General features: G+C 49.7%; 1 protein-coding gene across 1 annotated transcript in view; it reads right to left on the bottom strand.

Annotated features, from left to right (window-relative positions):
- ANKDD1A (ankyrin repeat and death domain containing 1A) overlaps window positions 1-16,023 on the bottom strand; it is a 40,139-nt gene extending 24,116 nt beyond the window's left edge. The window contains 6 exon segments of the mRNA XM_046652750.1: window positions 310-414; window positions 6,209-6,307; window positions 9,196-9,222; window positions 9,225-9,326; window positions 11,473-11,576; window positions 15,990-16,023. Coding sequence (XP_046508706.1) covers window positions 310-414; window positions 6,209-6,307; window positions 9,196-9,222; window positions 9,225-9,326; window positions 11,473-11,576; window positions 15,990-16,023 — 471 coding nt within the window.
- Between the last annotated feature and the right edge of the window lie 8,722 nt (window positions 16,024-24,745).

Below are 24,745 nucleotides of genomic sequence, written 5' to 3'. Positions count from 1 at the left end.
CTGCTTTCCAACTTTGCCCACAAAATCCAGTTCATTCACGGAACACCACCTCCTCTGGGAAGCAGACAGGAGTGGCCCCCTTCTCTATCTTGTCTAGTCCTTAACAGAACCTGTCTGAGGGAGCTGACCATGTTCTGCCTGCGGCCTGCTATTTGTGCCCTCATGTCCCTTCCAGACCAGCAGCTCCCTGAGGTGGGGTCCAGTCTACACCACTCATAGCTCAAAGGATGCACTCAAGGAATGGGCAGGAGTGGTCCCAGGAGCCCCTGGCCCAATGAGAAGGACAAAGAGCCTTGAGGCCACTCTCACCTTGTCAGCGTGGTCCAGAGCCACGTCCTCCAGGTCCTCCATTATGAATGCCAGCACTGGCACGTGGCCTTTTTGGGCTGCGCAGTGCAGTAAGGTCAGGCCCTCCTGGAAACAAGCCAGGGTGGTCCCTGCAGTGTGCGAAGGGAGGCCCTTCTCACACACTGGCTGTCTCCCCAACGGTGAGTGTTCATGACCCAGAACTCAGCTTCCCCATGGAAACAACACTGTAAATGGAGATGGGCCCCTGGGATAACTCAGCCTCACAGGGGCGGGTGGGAGTCAGGATGCCAGAGTTCAAATCTGTGCTGCGCTCCAGCGTTTATCAGCTCTGTGGCCTAGGGCTAGTTACCTCTACCTTCCTGAGCCTCCACTTTCTCAGAGGTCAAATTAGCTTAATAATCTTGAGCATCACCTACAGGAAACGTACTTTATAAACTGAAAATGATTCGAGGATGTAAGCTGAGGCTGTATGGCACTAACAGTCCCAGAACATCCCCACAGAATGTTGTTATGGAGGTTCTAGCATCTGCTTTCCTTGATAGAGCAGCAAATGAGGAAGGCGGTGGCTAAGTGCCCAGTGTCTGTCACTAGGAAGTCACCCCCTAACCTTCCAGGGAGGACTGAGAGCAGCGTGGTCTGCAGGGACTAGGGACTAGGGGATTAGTGGGCCGGGGGGAGGAGGTGGTAGGGTGGGGGGTGCGGAAGAAGGTCTCTTGGCCCCAGAAGCAACAATTAAGGAAGGAGGTTTGCAAACCCTATGTTCACAGCCCAGAGCTTCCACCCTGGCCTTGCATCACAGCTAGACTGTTTGGAACACTGATTTTCAAGTAGATGGCAACCATCGATGGGTCATGATCTTGCAGCATGGGTTACACAGGAATAGCATTTGTCAAATCTCAGTGAGTATAAACTTAATATTTGTGTATTTCATTGTATGTAAAGAAATGAACTCTAGTTAATGACATGCACACTGAAGTATTTAGAGGGAAGTACATTGATGTCTGCAATTTCAAAATGCATCCAAAATTTATAAAGAACTCTAAAAACTCATCAATAACAAATTAAACAACTCAACTAAAAAGTAATTTGGGGGGGCCAGCCCGTGGCCAAGTGGTTAAGTTCATGTGCTCTGCTTCAGCAGCCCAGGGTTTCACTGGTTTGAATCGTGGGCACGGAACCGCTCATCAAGCCATGCTGAGGTGGCGTCCCACATGCCACAACTAAAAGTACACAACCAGGGGGCTTTGGGGAGAAAAAGGAAAAATAAAATCTTAAAATAAATAAATAAATAAAAATAATTTGGAGACCAAAGAAGATATATGAATGGCAAATAAGCACATGAAAACATATCTGACATCATTAGTCATTACTGAAATGTAAGTTAAAACCACAAAGAGTTTCTAACAATAGAGTAAGGAAAGTGAAAAATGCTAACATTACAGTGGAGAACCTGGACAACACCACTTTCACCAAGAGATCAAGGGTGATATTGTGATTTATAATAAGAATTATATATTTGGTCTTCATCGTTGTCTCTGGCACAAAGCTCCTTTAGGTTACCCTAGCAGTAAGAGCCAGAAAGGAATCTCTTGTTATGTTAATGAGGGGCCTGGGGAAGCCCTAGGTAACCTAAAGACAGGGGCTGGTTGCCTGGGAACCAACCAGGGATTAGAGGGTTGGAACTTTCAGCCCCACCCCCCTGACCTCCAGAAAGAGGAGAACGGCTGGAGGTTGAATCAATCACCCACGGCCAAGGATTTAATCAGTCATGCCTAAGTAATTAAGCCTCATAAAAACCCAAAGGGACGGGGTTTGGAGAGCTTCCAGGTTGGTGAAATAGAATGCATCCACGTGCCAGGCCCCAAATTCCATAGGGACAGAAGCTCCTGCTTTTGGAACCTGGCTCTACGTATCTGTATATCTGGCTATTGATTTGGTGGGGGATCAGAATTAGTCACCCCAAAATGTGTCTCTTTGGCTTATCTTTAAGAACAAAAGACTGAAAGAAACTTTGACCTTCCCCCTCACTGTCTAAAAGAATTTAGGATAGAAGGGCCTGTTCCAGGAAGGAGCTAATATCTCAAGATAACCTTGTCTGTAGCCAGCCCAGCAAACACTTGATTAACAAATATTTGCATTTTCATCTCCATGTAAATTGTCTTCCTCTCCTTTGAGGCCCCAAACCACTACTCCCAGCATGGGCCTTTGTCTTTAGCTGAAGATGGTATTTAAGGTGGTGGCTTTGGCCATTCTAGCCGGCTACTCAGTTTTCCTGGGTTTCTCCCATGTATACATGTTATAAAGCTTTGATTTTCTCCTGTTATTCTGTCTCATGTCAATTTCATTCTTAGGCTAGCCAGAAGGACCTAGAGGGTAGAGGACTTGTCTTCCTCCCCTACAATTCCTATCCTTTAATATCCTTTGTAATAAACTGATAATCTAGTAAGTAAACTGGTTTCCTGGGTTCTGAGAGCTGTTCTAGCAAATTAATCAAAACTAAGAAGGGGGGTCATGGGAGCCTCTGATTTATAAACAGTTGGTCAGAAGCACAGGTAACAATGTGGACTTGAGACTGGCATCTGAAGTGGGGGCAGTCTTGTGGGACTGAGCCCCTAACTTATGAAATCTGATGCCATCTCCAGGTGGACAGTGTCAGAACTGAGTTAAATTGTGGGACACCCGGTGAATGTCCATGGAGAATTGAGTTAATTGCTTGGTGTTGTGGAAGATACATCACATCAGAATTGGTATCAGAACTGGATCAAGGTAACAACCTCACTAGTGTTATCACTAGATACAAATCATGTTGGTGTGACACGCCCCCTAATACGAGGTGATGAGAAGGGCACTTGACCTCTGTGGTCTTCTTCCCAAAATTCCATAACCCCAGTCTATCTAATCATGAGAAAAACATCCGACAAACCCAAATTGAAGGGCATTCTACAAAATAATTGACCACTACTCTTTAAAAGTGTCAAAGAAAGTGTCATGAAAAACAAGGAAAGACTAAGAAATCGTCTCAAGATTGGAGGAGACAAGATGACTAAATACTGTAGGATATTAACAGGAAAACTGGTGAAATTCTAATACAGTCTATAGCAAAATTTTAAATATCACCAATGCCTGGCAAGGTAGAGCCAGGTAAACAGCAGGGCAAAGAGAAAGCTTTAGGGCAGAAGCAGGAAGGGGTGGATGGATTGTGGGCCTGGCTCAATCCTCATCTAAGATGTGATGAATATCTTTGGGGAAGACCTTCCACAGGGATGGAAAGGAAGGCTGCGATGGACTGTTTACAAAGACGGCTGCAACTATTCCTCCCACCCTTGGAAGCACCGTAAGTTACTGGACTGTGCTACCCTTCTCATCCAGAGGGGGAATCCAATATTCTCCTCCCCCTGGATCTAGGGTGGCATGTAATGGGCTTTGACCAGTAGAATGTGGTATGATATCATGTGACCTTCCAGCCTTGAACTCAAGAAACCTTGCCACTTCCTCTCTTGCTTTTTTCTATGCATGGGGTAGCAACATAAGGAAGGCCAGCCTGCCCTCCGTGAAGATCAGCCACCACCTGGAGAAACAAGCCACACCATCCCAGACGTTCCAACCCTCCCTGCAGAGGCTGCAGACATGCAAGGGAGGCCACCCAGAGAGAGCTAGCCCCCAGCCCAACCTCCTGCTGATTGTGGTCTCATAAGTGAGCCCAGGAAAGACCACAGGAACTGCCCAGCCAATGCAGAATTATGAAAAATAATAAATCATTGTTACGTTAAACCACTAAGTTTTAGGGTGGTTTGTTACTGAAAATAGAAAACTAATACAGAGGGGATCTGCTTAGCCAGAAGAGTCCGTTATTCAGAGCCCTGCCCCTGCCCTCAACACACACCCAAGACCCCGCCTCCCTCATTCTAGAACAATGAGGCTCATTCACAGCTCTGTGTTTATAGCAAATTCCATCAAGACAGCTACTGGATTCCCTAGGGCCACTGAGCTTCTCCAAGGCCAAGCAGGCCAAGCAGGCAGGACAGGACAGAAGGACTCTCAGCTGGAACCGGGGTGCCATCCTAGGGTCCCTCCTGATAGGCCCTCACTCTCTCACTCCCACACTCTGGGCTCAGATCCTGTGGTCCATAACCCAGGGGCATCCTTCCCTGGGAGCTGTCAGACATTCCCACCAACAACAACAAATCCTGACAATGGCATAAGCACAACTCTCATGTGCCATGGCCCTTTGTGGTGTCTAGTGAAGCCTACGGACCCATTCTCAGAAAAATGTTTACTTAAATGCATAAAATAAATTATATAGGAAGAAATTTTAATCAAATACACAGGCTTACAATGGTGTATTAGTTTCATATTGCTGCTGTAACAAATTACCATACACTCGGTGGCTTAAAACACCACAAATGTACTATCTTACAGCTCTGGAGCCGGAGTCTAAAATGGGTTGGCAGGGCTGTGCCTCTTCTGGAGGCCCTAAGGGAGAATCCCTTTCCTGGTCTCTCCAGCTTCCAGAGGCTGCCGCATTCCTAGGCTTGTGGCCGCATCACTCCAACCTCTGCCTCCTCCATCACATCTCCTTCTCGGACCCTCTGCCTTCCTCTTCCTCCTCTAAGAACCTTTGTGGGCCAGTTTGGATAATCTAGGATAATCTCCCCGCCTCAAGGTCCTTAACCTAATCACACCTGCGAAGTCCCTTTTGCCATGTTAGATTCTGGGGTTCACAGGCTCCAAGGTTAGGACATGGACATCTTTGGGGGCTATTACTCTGCCCACGACAAAAGGAAACCAATTATATTGAAACAGAATTAGCAAAAATATCAAAAAGCAAATTTTCAATCTAGTAACATACGTGCTTTATTGATCCATTAAACAACAAGATCTAGTGAAGGATTGGTAACTGCCATAATTTCAAAGTAATGATGAACATAAATAGTATTTTGATATACCTTAAAAACTGTAACGTGATATGAAAATAGCTACATTTTCTATAAGTGATAAGTCACAGGTAATACTAATACCACCCACATTCATCACTGAAAGAAATGCTAAATTTTCAAGTAGAAGTTATGTTAAAAAAAATACATACTTTTTTTCCCATCCGAGTCGCTGGACCCCTGAACTCTCTCTAAGGACCAAGGCTGAGAACTCCTGGCTGAAGGTTTTTGGCCCGGAAATGACTGCATTTTCCTAAGGGCCACTGGGACACCAGCGCAGGGACTCCAGGCACTCCGACTCGCGGGCCCCGCCTCCCTCAAACCCCAGGGCCCACCAGTGAGCGGCGAGGCACTGCCAGGCTCCCCAAGGGACCAGGCACCGAGCCAGGCACTTCGCCCACAGCACTGCTCTTGTTTCTCCCTCAGCTCAGAGGGGGTCCTAGCATCCCCACTTCCAAATGGAAAAACTGGGGTTCAAAGGGTGAAGTAACTTGCTGAAGGCCCCACAGTTCGGTAAACGGTGCCTTCCTCCTTCCACACAAACCACAAGAGAGGCAGGGGCCAGCCGGGCAGAGGAGGAGGCCACACCCCATCTCATCTAACCTTCCTAAGACCCTCAGAGGGTGTTCCTTCGGTTCCTCTCGTGTAAATAAGAAGGCTGCCTAGAGGGCTGGGGACTGTCCCCACACCAGAGGGTGGTAAAGGATTGGGGGGGGATCAGAAGAAAGAGGCTTTCAGTGTTGATAGAACACATACCCCAGACCCTTCTCTCAGCCCCAGGGGAAGCAGTGAGGGTGCCAGCTTCACAGGGCTGAGCTTAGCTGGGGCTTCGGGAGGGTTCTCAGAGGGCCAGGGCAAGCTGGAGCAGGCAGAGGCTCATGGCGGGCAGGAGGGGGCAGAGATGGGGTAGACCTGTGCAGCTGGGGGCAGGAGGAAGAGAGGAGGCAGGGGCAGGGGGGCCTTACCTTGTTCTCACAGTGGATCTTGGCCCCAGAGTTGACCAGGATCTGCAGGATCCGTAAGTGGCCGAACCAGGCAGACAGGAGAAGCGCGTTCATCCCAAACTGGGGGAGAGGACACAGGGGAGGAGGGGAGGAGAATGTAAGGAGGTGTGGTTGTGCCACCTGGGCCCTATCTGCACTGCATAGTCATACAACCATGAGGGACCATCCAGGCCAGGGAGCTTCCAGCTTTGGGAACTCAAAGTCCAGAGGCCGGCCCTGTGGCTGAGTGGTTAAGTTCACCCTCTCTGCTTCAGCAGCCCAGGGTTTCATCAGGTCGGATCCTGGGTGTGGACCCAGCACTGCTCATCAAGCCATGCTGAGGTTGCGTCCCACATAGTAAAATTAGAAGGACCTACAACTAGAATATACAACCACGTACTGGGGGGCTTTGGGGAGAAGAAGAAGAAAAAAGATGGGCAACAGATGTTAGCTCAGGGCCAATCTTTAAATAAATAAATAAAGTCCAGGAATTTTTTTGTTTTTTGGTGAGGAAGATTGGCCCTGAGCTAACAACTGTTGCCAATCTTTCTCTTTTTGCTTAAGGGAGATTGTCCCTGAGCTAACATCTGTGCCAATAGACAAGAACATATTTTCTCACAGAAAGTGTCATGTGTGGCTCTAGGTCTCCTGGCAAGGCCAAAAGCCTGTCATACGTAGAATGAACCGACAGTGTGGTCTCCTCTGATAGGCCAAAGAATCTCCCCAGCAGCATAAGAAGCAGGCCTGCAGTGGGCAAGTGCTCCCACGTGCAGCTGGGAGCTGAAATGCAGAGCCCACCTCAAGAAGAACTAGGGGTCAGTGTCCCCTTAACCTATGCCCACCCTCGGCATGTTCCAAGCTGCCTGGGGCCTAGGGCAGGGGCCACAAGGACAGGGTTGGTCAGCTCCTAGTCCTGAATCAGCCTCAATTTCACAGTCGGACCTCTAGGAGGGAGAGTGCCCCACCCAGCACTTGCACGGAACACCCCGGATCATAGCTGCCTCCCCACTGGCCCCACAAAGAGCCTTTGTGAGGAGCAGCAGGAAAGGGGGTCTTAGTGGCTGGCACCAGAATTCCTCTTAGGGACGGAACTCCGTCTGGGTAAAACCTTTGACAAGTGGTGGGAGTGAAAGGTGAAACTGATCAGCAGCCACTGGGCATCCAAAGACAGTCTTGTGGCTCTGCTTTAGAAAGGGCAGGAATTTGGAGGCAGGAAGGCTGTGGTGCAGACAAGGAGCATTGGGGTGGGGGGGCAGACGCTGAGGCCAAGACAAGGAAGAGGTCAAGGGACTTAAAGAACAGGAATGCCAGACAGGATTTTAGGATTTGTAGACTGTTTTCATGTGTGACGTAAATCCCCTCCATCTCTTATTTTGGAAAGCCTGCCCACACTGGAAGCTTTCTGTAAATGGGGTCTCTGTGGAAACCAGGGAGAAGCACTGAGAGCCACAGTGGGGGTGATGCCAAGGTAGCGATAAGGCACTATTTGCAAAATTTCAAGAGGACGGCAAAGACTGAGCAGAAGCTAGAAGTAAGAGCCAGCACTGACCACAAGAACCTAAGCCCTTCCTGCTGAAATCTTGGGGAAGGTGTTGGACCTGACATAGCAGCTCAAATGGGGACTGGAGCTGTTCTCAGCTAGAGCCAAAGAGGCCAGGAAACACAGCACCAGCTCAGAGCTCAGCCCCGGGAAGAGTATCAGTAACTGTGGGCTGGCTGGACGAGGCACAGGGCGGAGTCCAGAGGGAGAAACCCACAGCAGGTGGGAATGATGACGAGTGTCAAGGCTCAGGGCTGGGGGAGGAGGGTCATGGGAGCCAGAGCCTCCTGCCAGTGGGAACCCCAGGGATATTCACAGTCCTAGATCCAGGAACCGTCCAGGACAGAGCCGTGTGGCATATCACTAGAGACCTTCCCTCAACAACAGGATTTCCCTCTCCAGTATCTCCTCCACTCTCCTGTTACTAAAGTAGGCATGTCCACCAGCCTTCTTACTGCTCCAAATGTCTTTATTACTGTTCTCAAAGGAAATAGAGAAGATCTATAAAAGGACTTTCTCTTCCTATTCTCCCTCATATCTTCCTTTCTCACTCAGTCCCTCAAGGAAGAAATAACAGAGCACAGTGGTGAGAGTGGCGTCTTTGTGAGCAAAGGGCTGATGCAAGAGGTTCCAGTGTTTTATTGGGAAACTCAGACTAAGGATCCCAGACACTCTCCTTCCAGAGTCCCCTCTAAAGGAGGCCGAAGCAGGTACGGGTAAGGGTGGAGAGGCAGGTGCAGCTGCCCCACTCACTCCCAGCCCCACTCGAAATCAAGCCCCCTCGAGGCGGGGCCTGAGAGCAGAGAGAAGCCAGGCCAAAGAAAAATATTTCCATGGAAGCTAAGTCTCTGCAGGGAAGTTTATAATTTTTTTTTAAAAAATTTAAATTCAGACTTTTTCGGGTATCCCTGTCAAAATTCAGACCTCTCCCCAAACCTGTAGAGATAATTTTGCAGACCCTGTTATTCTTCAGTGCTCTCTCTCAGCAATGTGCTGCCTGCCAATATGTTAAGTAAGACTGTTAGTCTTTATCCAGGTTGTTGGTTAAAGGGTTACCCAGGACAGAGCCCTGTGGCATCTCATGAGAGACCTTCCTCCCAATGGCTTTACAAATAAGGCCTTTGTCAACTCACCCAATTTTCCGTTCTACAACTCATATCTCTCCCTGTTCATAGGGTATCACGAGGGGCTGAAAAGGCTCTCTGAGAACTGAAAGGCCCTTGAAAATGGAGAGATCTTTATGACTGTGCAAGCGAAAAATGGGATCCGTGCAGTGTCACTGGTGCCCGAAGACTTGACTCCCTGCCTACCCTGCACCTGTGCATCTGCATGTCAGCAGCGACCTCGGCAATGACCCCTGGCTCGTAGACCCAGAGAGAGCTCGATGCCCCTCCATCACCCTGAGACAGACAGACAGACAGACACGCACACACAGACGCGCCTCCACGAGGGGTCCCGTACCGCATCCTCATCGTCCACAGCAGCCCCATGCTCCAGGAGCAGCCGCACAGCTTGCTCATGCCCTGCGCCTGCCGCCCAGTGCAGGGCCACCCTGCCCACCTGCCAGGATCGAGAGGAAACCTGTGAGGCGCCGGCCGGCTGCCTGGCCCGCCTCCCACAGCGCCCCCCACCTCCCGGCCAGGACAGCTGGCCTGCAGGGTGGAAGGGCCTTTGTCAGCTCTGGTGACCACCTGGCAGGGGCCCCAGCCACATTCTGGCCCTTCCCCATGGCAGCAGCTGAAATGAACATAGTAAAACACAGGATTAGTCCATGTGTCCCCAGCTAAAACTCTTCACAGCTTCCCGCTGCTCTTGGGATACTCCTGACCCCGGGGCCTCGGAGGCCCTGCCTGTCCCGCCTGCCCACCACTGCCCACCACTGCTTCTCAGAAATGCCAGACAACTTCTCCCCTCTGTCTTTGTTCCTGCTGCTCCCTCTGCTGGACAGCCACCCATGTCTGAGGATACTCTCCAAGTCCCTGAGGGCCCCGTTCTGTCCCCTCCTTCCCTCAGAACAGGCCTGCTGGGGCCTGACTCCTCACCTCACTGTCACACCACCCTGGCAGCTCACCATGGTCTCTGGCCTTCACACATCTGAGCAAGCCTAGTGGAGCCAACCCACGGCCCCCTTCCCTCCGGAGGTTTCCGCTTGTGAGAGGAAAACAAAAGGAAACTAATTTTCTGTGTGGTCTCCCTGGGGACCAGCTATTCCTTCCTTCCTCAAGCTTCTGCCCACGCTGTCCCCACTGCCTGGACCACTGTCCTTCTTCACCTGATCCCACGAAAATGCCACTTCCCTGGGAAGCCTTCCCTGACCCACGTAAGTGGGGTGGGCCCCCTCCAGTCCCCACATGCTCTCAGCTTATCACAGTGGGAATGAATTGTTTGCGCGATGCTGTTTAATGTCTGTCCTTCCCCACCAGACTATCAGCTTCAAGGGGCCAGGGACCATGTCTGCTCTGCGTCCCCAGCACTTAGCACAGCACTGGCAGAGTAAGCCAGTAAAGTAAGTAAGTAAATAAATATTTAATGAATGAATCAATGAATGAACAAATGAGTGGATGAAGGAATCTAGCATTAGCATCCTATCATCCTGCAAGTCCATGCTTCCTGGCAAGTGCTTGTCCAGGAGTTAAGACCAAGGTTCCAGTCACCAATAACATGCTGTGTTACCTAAGGCGACTTGCTACTCCCTCTGTGCTCCCCTCAATCGATAACCAGGACTAACGCTTCCTGCCCTCCTCCCCTCTCCAGGAGTGAGTGAGGACCCCAGGAAACTGGCAGAGAGTGCTCTGGAAATCAAAATGCACCAGACACACCGTAGAATCTGTTACTATAACTGAGCCGCAGGCAGGCTCTGAAGACCCAGTCATACCCCTGTCATGTCACCCCAGACAGAGCAGCCTCTGCTGCAGTCAGGAACGCTGCTCCCAACCCTTTCAGCCTCCGCTGACCTCCACCCGGGCCAGCATCTCCTCTAAAACGCTCCTGACAGCCAGAAGCCCCAAGACGGAGAGAGGCCACCCCAGGTGGTACCCAGGCCTATCCCCGGTGTCCCCCACCAGAAGAAATGGCTGTTCCCTCTGTTGCCTTCCCCAGCAGGGCTGTGAACCACCCTACCTGTGGCCTTCCCTGAGGCCTGATCAGCAGGGCCCAGGTCTGCCTCCCTGCCTGGTCGTTGAGCCACAGAGGGCAGATCTGGGCCCACAGCAGGTTTACACACTCAGTGGGCACAGCGGGCCCTCAGAGAACTGAACTAAATTGCTGCCTCACGCATGCTCAGCCTCTCATGGACTGGCCTCTCTTAGTCCTGAGTCCCTGGACTTCTGACCACAGGCACCACTCCATCTTTGTCCTTCCAAGTGTCTGCCCCTATCTGCCTGACTGTCAGCCTCTAACTCCTGACCTTTGACCCCTTGCCCTCTTGACTTTGTTCCTATGTTCCTTGGGTGTGCCTTTCCCACGAGTCACAGGGGTTAAGAGTATGAACTCTGGAATTGCCCAAGCCTGGCTCAGAATCCTGACCCCGACTCCGGGGGAGGCCTCAGAGACCTTGAGACAATGTGGACCACCTGAGCCATCCCCAAGTTAACACATGCCAGCGCACCTGCCTTAGTGTCCGTGAACTGTCCCTCCCTTGTGGAGGCGTAACCACGGCACTATCCCTATTCCAGGGTCCCCAATTTGGAGGAGCCCCTTTACGCACGTGGTTTCTGGCCCTGACATTGACTCTCCTCCCGATCAGCTCCTTCATCCTCCCGACGTTGTTCCGGCGGGCGGCCTCGTGGAGCTGCCTCTCCAGAGGAAGCACTGGGAGGAGAAAAAGGGATGCAGGATGAGCAGGGAGGGCCCCCCACCCTGCACAACAAGGAATGAGGAACAGCCCCTCCCTGGCCCTGAAAGTTTCCAGGCAGAGGGTCTTCCAGCTACGAAGGGTGGATCTGAAGATGCCCCTCCTCCCTCTCCATGGTGGGCACTTCCACAGACAGACTGCTTTTCCTTTCAACACACCACAGGTCCATAAAAGCAGGACTCTGAACCCTGAAGATGGGAGAGCATCGGCAGACCATCCACAGGAGCCAGCTGTGTGCCCCTCACCCCCGCACAGTGCCCCACCATCCAGGTTTCATGTCCCCTCCCCGAGAGCTGCTCTTGGGGAAGGGAATGGAATTCATTCCCACCGGAGTCGCAGTAGTCCCATCACCTTTTCCTGGCTCTGTCCAGGGTAGAAGACTGCAGGAGTCATGAGCCACCCACTGCATCAGGCCCGGGCGAGGCCAGAGGCATGTTTACCCGGCTTCCACCTCGTGACCCTCGTCCCTCCACCTCTTCTTCTCTCCTCATCCCTAACCAGCTTTCGCCTCCCAGCTGTGGAGCGCACTCTGATGTGCCTTCTCTGCAGTTTCTCTCTGCACTCCTCTCGTGCTCATCACTGCATCTTTATCTCAGACAGTCTCAGACCAAAGGGAACCTCAGAGCTCCCCCACCAGCCTCCTGCCATGGGCAGCAGTGGGCTCAGAGGGTTGGCGGCCAAGCCAGGAAGACCCAGGCCTGAGCCTGATGATGTGGTCCAGGGCTCATCCCACCAGACCCCCATGATGCCATCATCCTGATCGCTCTTGGCTTGTGAGGATGTCTGGTCTCCTTGGCTGGACCACCTACTCCTTGGGGGCCCGGGCTGCACCTGACCCTTTCGGATCCACCCACAGCTTACAGAGGGCTCAAAGCTGGCTAATGGTGTTCTGAGACCAATTCCAACATGTGTGTGTAGCGGGGAGGGTTTCCCACACCAACAAGCAATGCTCCAACACCAGCTGGGAGTCCTGTTCAGCTCGATTCTGACACTATCTACCTGGAGAGAGTATCAGATGCCACAGGTCAGGATTCAGTCCTAAGAGACTGCCCCCCAACACACACACTTCAAACGTCCATTGCAAGCCCAGGTTGTTACCTGTGCTCCTGAACGACTGGCTACAGATTGGAGGTTCCAATGACGCCCCCCCCCCCAACTCAGAATACCAATCCAAAGTCTAGGTTGTTACCTATACTTCTGACCAACTGGCTTTAAATCAGAGGTTCCCACAACCCCCTTCTTGGGTTTGATTTATTTGCCAGAGCAGCTCACAGAATTCACAGAAACAGTTTACTCACTGGATCGTTGGTTTATTATAAAAGGATATAACTCAGGAACTGCCAGATGGAAGAGCTGCACAGGGCGAGGTGTGGGGAAAGGGCGCGGAGCTTCCATGCCCTGTCCTAGCGTGCCACTCTCCCTGCATCCCCATGTGTTCACCACCCCAGAAGCTCTGGGACCCTGTCCTCTTGGGTTTCTATGGAGGCTTCATTACACAGGTATGATTGATTAAACCACTGGTTATTGGCAATTGACTCAGCTTTCAGCCCTTTCAATCCTCTCTCAAGAGTTCCAACCCTCTAATGACACGGTTGGCTCCACTGGCAACCATTCCTTTCCTTAAATCACCTCATTAACATAACAAATGACACATTGCTCACACTTAACACTTAGTAAATTCCTAGGCTTTTGGGAGCTGGGAGCTGTGGATGAAGACCAAATATATATGAGAAATATATTTTGGTCATCTGAATAATCAAATATATATTTCTTATAAATCACAGTATCACAGCTGGGCAAAGGGAGGAAGCCACAAAACTCTGCTTCCATGAGTGACATTAACAATCCCCAGACTAATGGCTACCTGTCCCTTCTCCAGAAAGGCTTAGACACACTAGCACAAGGGACAGATAATTTGCCGGCCCTTTGCACAGTCATTACAGGACAGGTGATCTTCTGATTTTATTGCTGCCAATACTCACATTCTGCATGTTTGGCCCAGTGAGAATGTCCAGACCCAGCCCCTCTGTGTATCCACAGGTGGCCAATGTCTTGGCAGGAAAGGCTAGGATGTGTTGAGGTGACAGATAGGCTTGCCATCCATTTCTTTTTCCAGGTAAATTCCACACAGCTTTCCATATGTGGGAGAGGGTCTTGGGCTTTCTGGGCCTCATAGACATAAGCTGTGGATCCCAGAGCTGCTGCCCCAGGGCAATCACAGGTCCCTGGGTTCAACTCTGGCTAAGCCACCTCCTGGCTGTGTGACTTAGTTACTTCATTATCCTGTGCCTCAGTTCCTTCATCCGCAAAATGGGGATGTGAGCTCTCTGGCAGGGTTAGTCTATTGATTAGATACAAGATATGAAAAGCCGCTAGCATGGTGTTTGGTAAATAGTGCCATCATCTTCATCATCACTATTATTCCTCCAAGGCAAAGAGTCTGAATAAATTCTGGTGGCCAAAGACCTGGAGATGGTGGGGCCTCCTTCATTGAGGGCCCTCTGAGCCAGGGAAGCCCCAACCAAGGAAGGCACCCTCCCCACACAACTCCCCACATTGTTTTTCTCCATAGCACCCCTCACCGTAGGCGTATGCTATATTTACATATTTATCAGGTTTATTTTCTGCTTCCGCCATTATAATATAAGCTCATGAGGGGAGAGATCTTTGTCTAATTTGTTAACTGCCATATCCCCAAATTCAGGCCCTGGCACATATTTGTTGAATGAATGAGTGACACACAAACCACTAAAACTCTTCAGGAGCCTTTGAACTATAAGATGCTCCCCCAATTAAGACTCGTGAGTCGGCTGGAAAACCAAACCACAAGCTCAGGGAAACGGCAGGAAAGAGGCTCCGCAGAGAAGGGAGCTTCAAGTCAACATTTTCAAGGGTAGGGGAGAAATACTACCTTCCAAGTGTGGTCCCCACTGACAGCTCCACCTTTGCCCACTCCAAAGGGGTCTGCCTTTCCTGTAGGTGAGGAGAGGGCCCTTCTCAAAGTAACATAATAGGCTCTGGAAGAGCCCCTCTCAGATCCCAAACATCTTCAGGAAGTACTGTGTTAACCGAGCTTTTCTTTCCCTAACATCTTAGCTGAACACCACCACGACCCAGGATCAGGAAAAGGGCTGGCACTTCAGGTGTGACTTAGAGAAGCTTGGGTTCTAGTCCTGACTCTGCCACTTTCCAGCAGCAGGATCCTGGGCTAGTCACGTCCACCTTGGGTGTCTCGGTTTCTTCAGTTGTAAAATTGGGGGAGGGTGACCAAAGTAATCTGTAAAGATCCCTTCCAGCTCTGACACACTTTGTCTTAGCTGAAGCCTAGGAGGAGCGGCCTGGTTTGTGTCCGCATACAGCCAAGAGTCCAAGTGAGTTCAAGAGCACAGAGCATAGAACCAGTGAAATCAAGCCCAGTCTCATCTCTTCCATCCACCTGAACCCATGCACCCTCCTTCTGGCCACGTCAAAGACACACTGCCCTCTGGCCCCTGAGCCTTTGCCCCTGCGGGGTGCTCTGCCCAGAATTCCCTCCCATACATCCCAATGCTCCACTGCTGCACATTCTTTTCCCATTCAGGTGATCCTCCGCCCCAGAAGAACCCTGCACTCCTCTGACAAAGTTATCACCTTGACAGAGCCCCCTACCCCATCCCCATCCCCATCCCGATCCCAGTGAGGTCACTGGCACAATGCTCTCCTCTCTCCCAAGCAGTGCAGCCAAAGCCCCCCAGGCCAGCTGCTGCCCACACGGCTGCTGCTGCCCCGCCTAGAGCCACTGGCACTGGGCACACTCCCTGGAGGCGGCTCTGAGGTGCTCTCATCCCACGGGCGGCACGTCACAGCTCCTCTCCTCCGGGTTTCAGTTCCCCCACTTGATATGGTCTCCACTCCCCATCCGGCCCCGACACTGCGGGGAAGCTGGGGCTTTCAGCCGCTTAATGGCTGTGTGACCTTGGGCAACTTATTTAACCACCCTGGGCCTCAGCTTTCTCTTCTGCAAAATGGAGATAACAGTAGGTCCTCCCCGTAGCGCCGCTTTGAAGACCAAATAACGTGCCCGTCCTGGCTCGGCCCACACACAAATTAAGTACTGAATAAAGGATCGTATTACCATCTTATTTCTAGCTAACGTCTCCTCCACCGCAGCTCCCGGCTTTCCGAGCAAGGAGCGCCCCCGAGTCGCAGACGCACGGCCAATGTCCTCTCGGCCCGGTGCGCCTCTCTCTGGGCGCCACAAAGAAGCCCAGGACGGAGATGGCCTCGCGGACCGCGCCAACCGCAGCCTTGGCCATCCCCGTGGGGACGCAGGGTATCCTCTCGGCCTCTGGCCGCACCCGCCCCCCGGCCCCGGGGCGCCGCGGACTCACTGCCGTCCGTCTCCCACGCCAGCGCCTCCTCCATGCCGCCGCTCTGCGGGCCCTGCGCGCGCTGCTGCCCGGGCGCGAGCCGCGCGTCCCACAGGGCCGCCAGGGAGCCGAGGGTGGGCGCGCTGAGCTGCCGAGGAGGGGCAGGGTGGGGGGCATGGTTCCCTGGAGAACCGGGGTGCAGCAGCCCTCCTCCAGACCCCTCGTCCGCGCCTAGCCCTGCGATCTGACTAGGGTGCAGCTGCTGCGGCCTCCCCCCATCCCGAACCAGGCTGCAGATCCCTCCTTGGCCCCCCTGACCTGCCCACAGCTCGGCGCCTTTCAGACCCTAGTCTGGCGGGTCTGGGCCACTCTGGGCTTCTCAGGTACCCCTGGGCATCTCTCACGGGAGAGCTGTCCCAGCCTCCCCGCTTGGAGGTGCGTGCAAGGCCTCCGGCAGGCCCCACCCTGGGGACTCCGGACCCCGGTCCAGCTGACCCCAGGTGCTGAAAATCAGACCTCAAGGACTTAGGCAGACTTTTTTTTTTTTAACTTTTTATTGAGATTATGGTAGTTTACAACCTTGTGAAATTTCAGTTGTACGTTATTGTTTGTCAGTCGTGTTGTAGGTGCACCCCTTCACCCTTTGTGCTCACCTCCCATGCCCCCTTTCCCCTGGTAGGCATTTATCTGTTCTCTTTGTCTACATGTTTAACTTCCACTTATGAGTGGAGTCATACGGAGATTGTCTTTCTCTATCTGGCCTATTTCACTTAACATAATACACTCAAGGTCCGTTCATGTTGTTGTGAATGGGACAATTTTATCCTTTTTTATGGCTGAGTAGTATTCCATTGTATATATACACCTATCTTCTTTATCCAATCATCAGTTGATGGGCACTTAGGTTGCTTCCACATCTTGGCTATTGTAAATAATGCTGCAATGAACATAGGGGTGCATGGGAGTTTTGGAGTTGCTCACTTCAAGTTCTTTGGATAGATACCCAGTAGTGGGATGGCTGGGTCATAGGGTATTTCTATTTTTAATTTTTTGAGAAATCACCATACTGTTTTCCATAGTGGCTGCACCAGTTTGCATTCCCACCAGCAGTGTATGAGGTTTCCTTTTTCTCCACAACCTCTCCAACATTTGTTACTTTTTGTTTTGGTTATTTTTGCCATTCTAATGGGTGTAAGGTGATATCTTAGTGTAGCTTTAATTTGCATTTCCCTGATGATCAGTGATGATGAGCATCTTTTCATGTGCCTATTGGCCATCCGTATATCTTCTTTGGAGAAACGTCTGTTCATGTCTCCTGCCCATTTTTTGATCAGGTTGTTTGATTTTTTGTTGTTGAGTTGTGTGAGTTCTTTATATATTATGGAGATTAACCCTTTGTCGGATATATGACTTGCAAATATTTTTTCCCAATTGGTGGGTTGTTTTTTTGTTTCAATCCTGTTTTCCCTTGCCTTGAAGAAGCTCTTTAGTCTGATGAAGTTTGGGCAGACTTTTAAGGAACAAAAACCCCAGCAAGCCTGCAAGCATATGAAGAGATGGTCAGATTTATTCGTGATCAGAAAAATGCAAGTTAAAATGACAAGATATCGCTTACACCAAGTAGACTGGCAAAAACTAGACAGATGGTTAATGCCAAATGTTGGTGGGGAATGTGTCACAGTCAGGTACACTGCCGGTGGGAGTAGCCTGGGGCAACCATTCTGGAAAACAGTCTGGCAGTAATGAGGGAAATGAAACACAGCGAACAATGACCCTAAAATCCAGCTCCTTCTCTTACAGTCTCACAAAGGAACACCTTAGAGGATGTTCATTGCTGTGTTGTTGTTTTGTGGTTGCTGGGAGCTGGAGGTAAGCAAAGTGTCCACATTTAGGGAGGGGATGGGTAAAACATGGTACTATGAAACTACAGAAGGGAGGGACCAGATGTATTCACAGCAGCATGGATTCAACCACCTAGTGCTGAGCAGAAAAAGTGAAAAAACTGAATGTGGGCCAGCCCCAATGGCCTAGGGGCTACATTCCTCGCATTCTGCTTCAGCAGCCCAAGTTCAGAAGCGCAGGGTGGACCTACACCACTCGTCTGTCAGTGGCCATGCTGCAGCAGTGCCTCTCACACAAAAAGAGGAAGATTGGCAGCGGATGTTAGCTCAGGGCAAATCTTGCTCAGGAAAAAAAAAACAAAACCTGAATGAAACCTATAACATGATACCAATAAAAATATTTAAGATGCATGCATACAAAACAACACAGATTTGCAAAGACATGCAAACAAAAAGATGCACGTTAAACACATCATAATGGGTTGCACTTCAGACCATTGGGGATGCCCATGTCTTCTCTTTGCATTTTAGGTTTTAAGGCATTTCCAGCCTCTTTAGATTTGGAGATATGTAGCAGGGTCCCAGGCAGCTCTACCCCAAAAGCAAGAGGACATTACCAGTTCTTCCAGGATCAGAAGAGGAAGAATATCTTTCAGGTATTAGTCCATGGAGAGTAGTTCAAGAAGGCTTCCCGGAGGAGGAGGTATTTGGGATGCCCTTTGAAAAATAACACAATGATAATAGTTAATTAATGAGCCCCACACGAAGCACTTTGTGTGGATTATCTCATTTTGTCCCCCAAACTACCCTATGAAGTGGGTGTTACCATCACCATTTTATGGAGGAGGAGCTGAAGCACAGAGAGGTAAATAAGTCTCCCTACCTCACATGAGTAGGTGGTGGAGCCGGGGTTCTAACCTAGGTGGTCTGCTTCCACAGCCAGAGCATGAGCATCTGGCAGCTGGACAGGCCCCTGCTGGCGTGAGACAGCAGGTGTCGGTCATTCTCCAAGCCCTGGCCTCCCGGGCAGATGCAAAGGTGCCAGGGAGCAGCTGGCTGGCAGAGCTGCCCAGCTGCCGTCCTTGAGCTCCATGGCCCTGGGCTAGCAGAATGAAGTGGCTGCTGCCTTATCACCTTTTCCTACAGCCACTGCTGCCTGGAGACTGTCCACGTCTACTCCCTTTCCCTGGGGAACCTGGAGGTGAAACCCAAATGACCATGAGTTAGCCATACAAAAACCCTGGGGAAGTGGGGTGTGTGACAGAAGTCTGGCCACCCCCACCAGACCAGCCACCCTGGCCCAGGCTAAGCCACACCCATCTGGTGTTTCCAGGTAAGCCCAGAAGGTCCTATGGGCTTCATCTAGGGGGCCTCCCCAGCCTTCAGCGTTCCCACGCTGGCCAGGGATTTTTCATTCATTATCTCAGGTAATCCCCACGACAATCCTGCAAAAAGACATTGTCATCCTCATTTAATGGATGAGGAAACTGAGGCTGAGAGAGGGCTGGTAACTTGTAGAGGTCCCAGCAGCAAGTGCTAGAGGCTGGATTCAAACTCACTGCACACACTGCCATTTTGACCTGGACCCAACTGGCCCATTCTTTCCAACTCCCTCCCATCCTTCACGTTCAACTGCATGGCACCCCTCCCTAGCCCCCAGCCTCCCAGGAAGCCTTCCTCGCTAGACTCTATAACTAGCTGGTGATCTAGGTCAGCCCTTTCCCCTCTGTGGGCCTGAGTCTCCCCATCTGTAAAACTGATGGGTTGGAGGTATGAGCCACCCAGCCCTGATGGCCATGGCTGGATGTAGCACAGTGACCTCTCTCAAGATCACTCTGAGAACGGTCGAGGGCCCCCTCGCACCGGTGGCAGGTTTCTCCACAAGATGGCCCTCCTGGCTTTCCTTTGTTCTTACTTCATATCTTGAGAAATTATAGAGTTTTTACAAAACAGAACTGTGACTTGTGTTTTCCAATCGACCTAGTAGATTTCACGCTCCTCTGCTATTTGGGTGACATTCTGTTAGAAATGCAGAATCCCAGGCACCCCCTCAGACCCACGGTACCAGAACCTGCGTTTCAACAAGACCTCCCGTGATTCCCGGGCACATTAAAAGGTGAGAGGCACTGCTTTGGGCTGTCCACACCACTTCATTCCAATCCATTTTTTTTCAAGCTTTTTTGTCTCTGTTTTCCCCAGGCAGGTCTAATCTCTTTGAGCTATTATCATTTATTGAGCACCAACTGTGTACTAGCCATCGTGTCAGTCCTTTATCAGCATCATCTCAGGTATTCTCACAAGGAGGGAGGGAGAATGAGAGGGACAGTGGAAGGCAAGTCTCAAAGGCACATGACAGCCCAAGTTGATGGGAGCCATGAACGGTGTAGGTCTGAAGTTCCAGGGGCCCCAGGCAACATTTGGAAGGCGTCCAGATCCCTCTGGACTTTATTCCTTGCGCTGACCTTTCTGGATTTGGGGGCTGCTCCATCTAGTGACCTATGACCATAAGACCACTCAGTCCCAAAGGACTGCTCAGAATGGTCCCTGGGGCCCCAAGGTCTGGGCTGTGAGGCCTCCTGCTGGGGCAAAAGGATCAAGACAAAGAGATGATTTTCTTCTCCTAATGTTCTATTTAGAAAAATTTCAAACCTACAGAAAAGTTCAAAGAATAGTACCACGTGGTAGTATTTTGTCATGTTTGCTTTATCTAAGAGATATGAGTTTTGTAAAAAAATTTTACTATGGAAAATTTCAAATACACAAAAAGATGGAATAACATAATGAAGCCCACATACCTACCATCCAGCTTCAGGAATTAACAATCCATGGCTAACCTCCTCCTTCTCCTGACTTATTTTGAAGCAAATTCATAAATATAATTTTATCCATAAATATCAGTCTGTATCTCTATAAATGAAACCTCTTTTAAAAACATATCCACAATATCATTTCCCTAAAAATTAACAATAATCCCTTAATATCATCAAATATTCAGTCCGTGTTCAACCTTCCCCAATTGTCATATGTGTATATGTATCTATGTAACATGTGTACTATAGTTTATTTGAATCAGAATCCCAATAAGCTCCATACATTGAAATTGGTTGATTTGTCTCTTAAGTCTCTTAATCTACAAGTTTCACTCCTCTGTCTCTTGCTCTCTCTTATATTTGTTGATATACTGGGTCGTTTATCCTGTAGAGATTCCCACAGTCTAGATTTGCTGATGACTTCCCCGTGGCGTCATTTAACATGTTCCTCTGCCTCCTGTGTTTCCTATAAGTTGGTAGATTGATCAAAAGGCTTAGTTTGGGAGAAGCTCCTTTCAGAGAAGTGATGTGTATTTCCATCAGAAAGCACATAACATCTTGTCTCTCTTTGTGTGATGTTAGCGGCCACTGATGATTTCCTAAATCTATTTAAGAAACCAGTGTGACATTGTGATTTATATTAAGAAATATATATTTGGTCTCTGTCCCTGGTCCAGGAACAGAGCTCCTAAAACCCTTGGAATCTCCAAAGGGTTAAGAGGGACAATGGTTGTCTTTTGTTATGTTAATGAGGTGATTTGGGAAGCCACTGGTCACCTAAGGATGAGGGCTAGTTGCCTGGGGAACCGACTGTGATTAGAGGGTTGGAACTTTCAGTCCCCACCACACACCCTGGGGAGGGGAGGGGGCTGGAGGTTGAATCAACCACCAATGATTAAGTCATTCCTACATGATGAAGCTTCCATAAAAAACCAAAAGGTGGGGGTTCAGAGAGCTTGCAGGTTGGTGAACTCGTGGAGATTCGGAGAGAGTGGCCCCCAGAGAGGACAGGGAAGCTCTGTGCCCTTTCCCCACACCGTCTCTGTGCATCTCTTCCACCAGCCTGTTCCTGGCTTATATCCTTATATAAGAAACTGGTCAACTTAGGGAAGATAATTGCTACCGGGTTGGTCTTCTTATTTCTAGGACCGTTCAGTGGATAGAGCTAGGGAACGTTTGTTCATTTGTTTGTTTTCTGATGAAATGCATCATGGGTTCATACTCATGAATGAGTATCAACTCAAAATTCAAGACAACAGAGTTTTATCTAACGTTATTGAAATTACATCTGTATCTTCTTTCTCCCACGTTGGAAATCCCACTTTTCAGAGACTCCAAGAAAATTCCTCCTTCACTTTACCCTATAATATACTCACAACAGTCTCAGAATAACAATTTCAACATAATAACCAACAACATGATTCCTGAAAACTAAGTATTTAAAAAAAATTTTTTTTTTAAGATTTTATTTTTCCTCTTTCTCCCCAAAGCCCCTGAGTACATAGTTGTATATTCTTTAGTTGTGGGTCTTTCTAGTTGTGGCATGTGGGATGCCGCCCCAGCATGGCCTGATGAGCGGTGCCACGTCTGCGTCCGGGATCCAAACCGGCAAAATCCTGGGCCACTGAAGCAGAGCGCGCGAACTTAACCCCTCGGCCACGGGGCCGGCTCCTAAGTATTTTTAAAAGTTGGTCTTGTCTTTGGGTATATCCCATTAGGGACATATAGTCACATTACTGTTTTAAAGTCACCTGGAATAGTCCTCCTCTGTGTAGTTATGCTACCAACTCAACATGTGTGGGTTTATTTGCCTCATCTTGCTTTTTAGATAGTTTTTAATGTTAATTTTGTTTTAGAATTATATAAAATATAAGTTTCAAAGTCAAGTCTCTGAAGGTTGTCATGCTCAGTTATCATAGATCAGTGGCTTCCTTCTTGTCCTCACTCTCCTTCACTTCATAGCCAGCTTTTATCCCCAACTGATGACCCAGCTGACCAGCAGTGGTCCCAGGCCACCAAGATATTCACGGCAGACCCAGGGGCACCCTCTGCACAGAGGAAACAGCTTCCCATAGACCTCCCACAGCTTCCCCCAAGGTTCCATTTTGGCAGCTGGACATACTTGGCTTCTCAGACTGACTAGCCAGTGACTCCTCTGATCCTCTAACTCCCCTCTGGGTCACTGTCTTCCCCAGCTCCTTCCGCAGGTGTGAAAGCGGATTACTATAAGGAAGCCCCTCTCCCACAACCTCAAAGCGATTCTGCTCCCTGACTGCAGCCCGACTGACACCATAACCTTTGTGGTTGTTGTTGCTTATCCTTATACTGTTTAATTCAATCATATGCATGTATATACAACATAGCATAATGTATATATTTTTTCTCCCTTTCCTACAGTAGCATACTCTACTCAATTTTCTCACCTTGCCTTTCTGGTAACAGCTTTATTGAGATATAAGTCACATACCATACAATTCACTCATTTAAGTGCACAAGTCAATGGTTTTTAGTATTGTTCAGAGTTGCATAATTATCACCACTAAATTTTAGAACATTTTCACCACCCAAAAAAAAGAAACCCCAGGGGCTGGCCCCATGGCATAGTGATTAAGTCTGGCGTGCTCCACTTTGGCAGCCTGGGTTCATTGGTTTGGATCCTGGGCACAGACCTACACACCGCTCATCAAGCCATGCTGTGGCAGCGACCCACATACAAAATAGAGGAAGACTGGCACAGATGTTAACTCAGAGTGAATCTTCCTCAGCAGAAAAAAAAAAAGAAACCCCATGCCCTCTAGCTCTCACCTCATCCCCCATCTTCCCATCCCCCCGCAGCCCCAGGCAACCAGTAATCTATTCTCCTTCTCTACGGGTTTGCCTCATCTGGACACGCACCTTGCTTTGTTCACAGAACAATCCTCCACTGAGATCTCTGCAGTAGCATGTCCAGCTCTGCCTTGTTCCTTCTGCAGCCTCAGGGTCCTCCGTGGGGGGGGGCTTATTCAACCAGTTCCTGCTCACTGTGTCCAGTCTTTTGCTGTTACAATAGAGTCACAATGAGTAGCCTCCTCTTTATCATTTGAAGTTTTTACCAGTGCATCTATGGGATGTGAGAGGTAAGAAGTGGCAACTTAATGTGATTTTAATTTGCGTTTCTATCACGACAAGCAAAGTTGGTTCTCTTTTTCTATGTTTAAGGACCATTTTCATTTTCTTTCTGAGAACAATAGGATCTTATCTCCAGCTCATTTTTCTTTATGATTGTTGGCCGTTCTCTCAGAATTTTGAAACAACTTTTATTTCTTGTCTTATTAATAAAGTAACACTTGTTCAATATCAAAGAAAATTTAAAATACATATAAGGAAAAAAATATCCACAATTCACCCACCCAAAGATGCCACTGGGACTCACTTGCTATATATTGTTAGCCCCTTTCTCACAAAAGAAAGAACCCACACACGCACACAAAAAGGGGTAAAGTATTTGCTGGTCTTGTGCCAGCACTCGGGAGCCGGAGGCTGCACTGGTCTCCTTTCTGCTTAGAGCATCAGCCCTGAGAGGGGAGCAAGGCCTGCAGAGCCTAGAGCAGGGAGAGTAGAGGGTGGCAGAAGGTCCTGGCCAAGTGGAGTCAGAAGTGGCCAGGGGGCAGCCTCTGGAGAGGTGCCTGTACTGAGCCAGCAGTTTGTGGGTGGGAAGGAGCACCCCCTATAGAATTGCTCACCCAACAGGCAGGGGTGGGTGGAGCAGCAGGAGCACAGGGCTAGGACTGAGCTCCGGTCCAGTTCTGTGTGGTCTGGCCATGTGACCCTGACAAGTCTCTCCCCCTCTCTTTATCCGGAAACAGGCCTGAATGGTCTTGTAGGTCCCTGCCCACAAAAGCATTATACTAAGAAGGGATGAATAATCCATTAGCGGAAGAAAGCATTGATTAATGACCCACAGGGAGGCAGAATCAGGCATTACTATTATTTCTGTTGAGGAAGATTCACCCTGAGCTAACATCTATGCCAATCTTCCACTATTTTGTACGTGGGTTGCTGCCACAGCATGCCTGCCAAGGAGTGGTCTAGGTCGCGCCCGACGGGAACCCAGGTGTGAACTGCAGTCCACTGAACTTAACCATTA

This window comes from Equus quagga, chromosome 2 (genome assembly GCF_021613505.1).
Source record: "Equus quagga isolate Etosha38 chromosome 2, UCLA_HA_Equagga_1.0, whole genome shotgun sequence".
Lineage (NCBI taxonomy): Eukaryota > Metazoa > Chordata > Mammalia > Perissodactyla > Equidae > Equus > Equus quagga.
The sequence above is the reverse complement of the archived record's forward strand: the minus strand, read 5'-3'. Positions and strand labels throughout refer to the sequence as shown.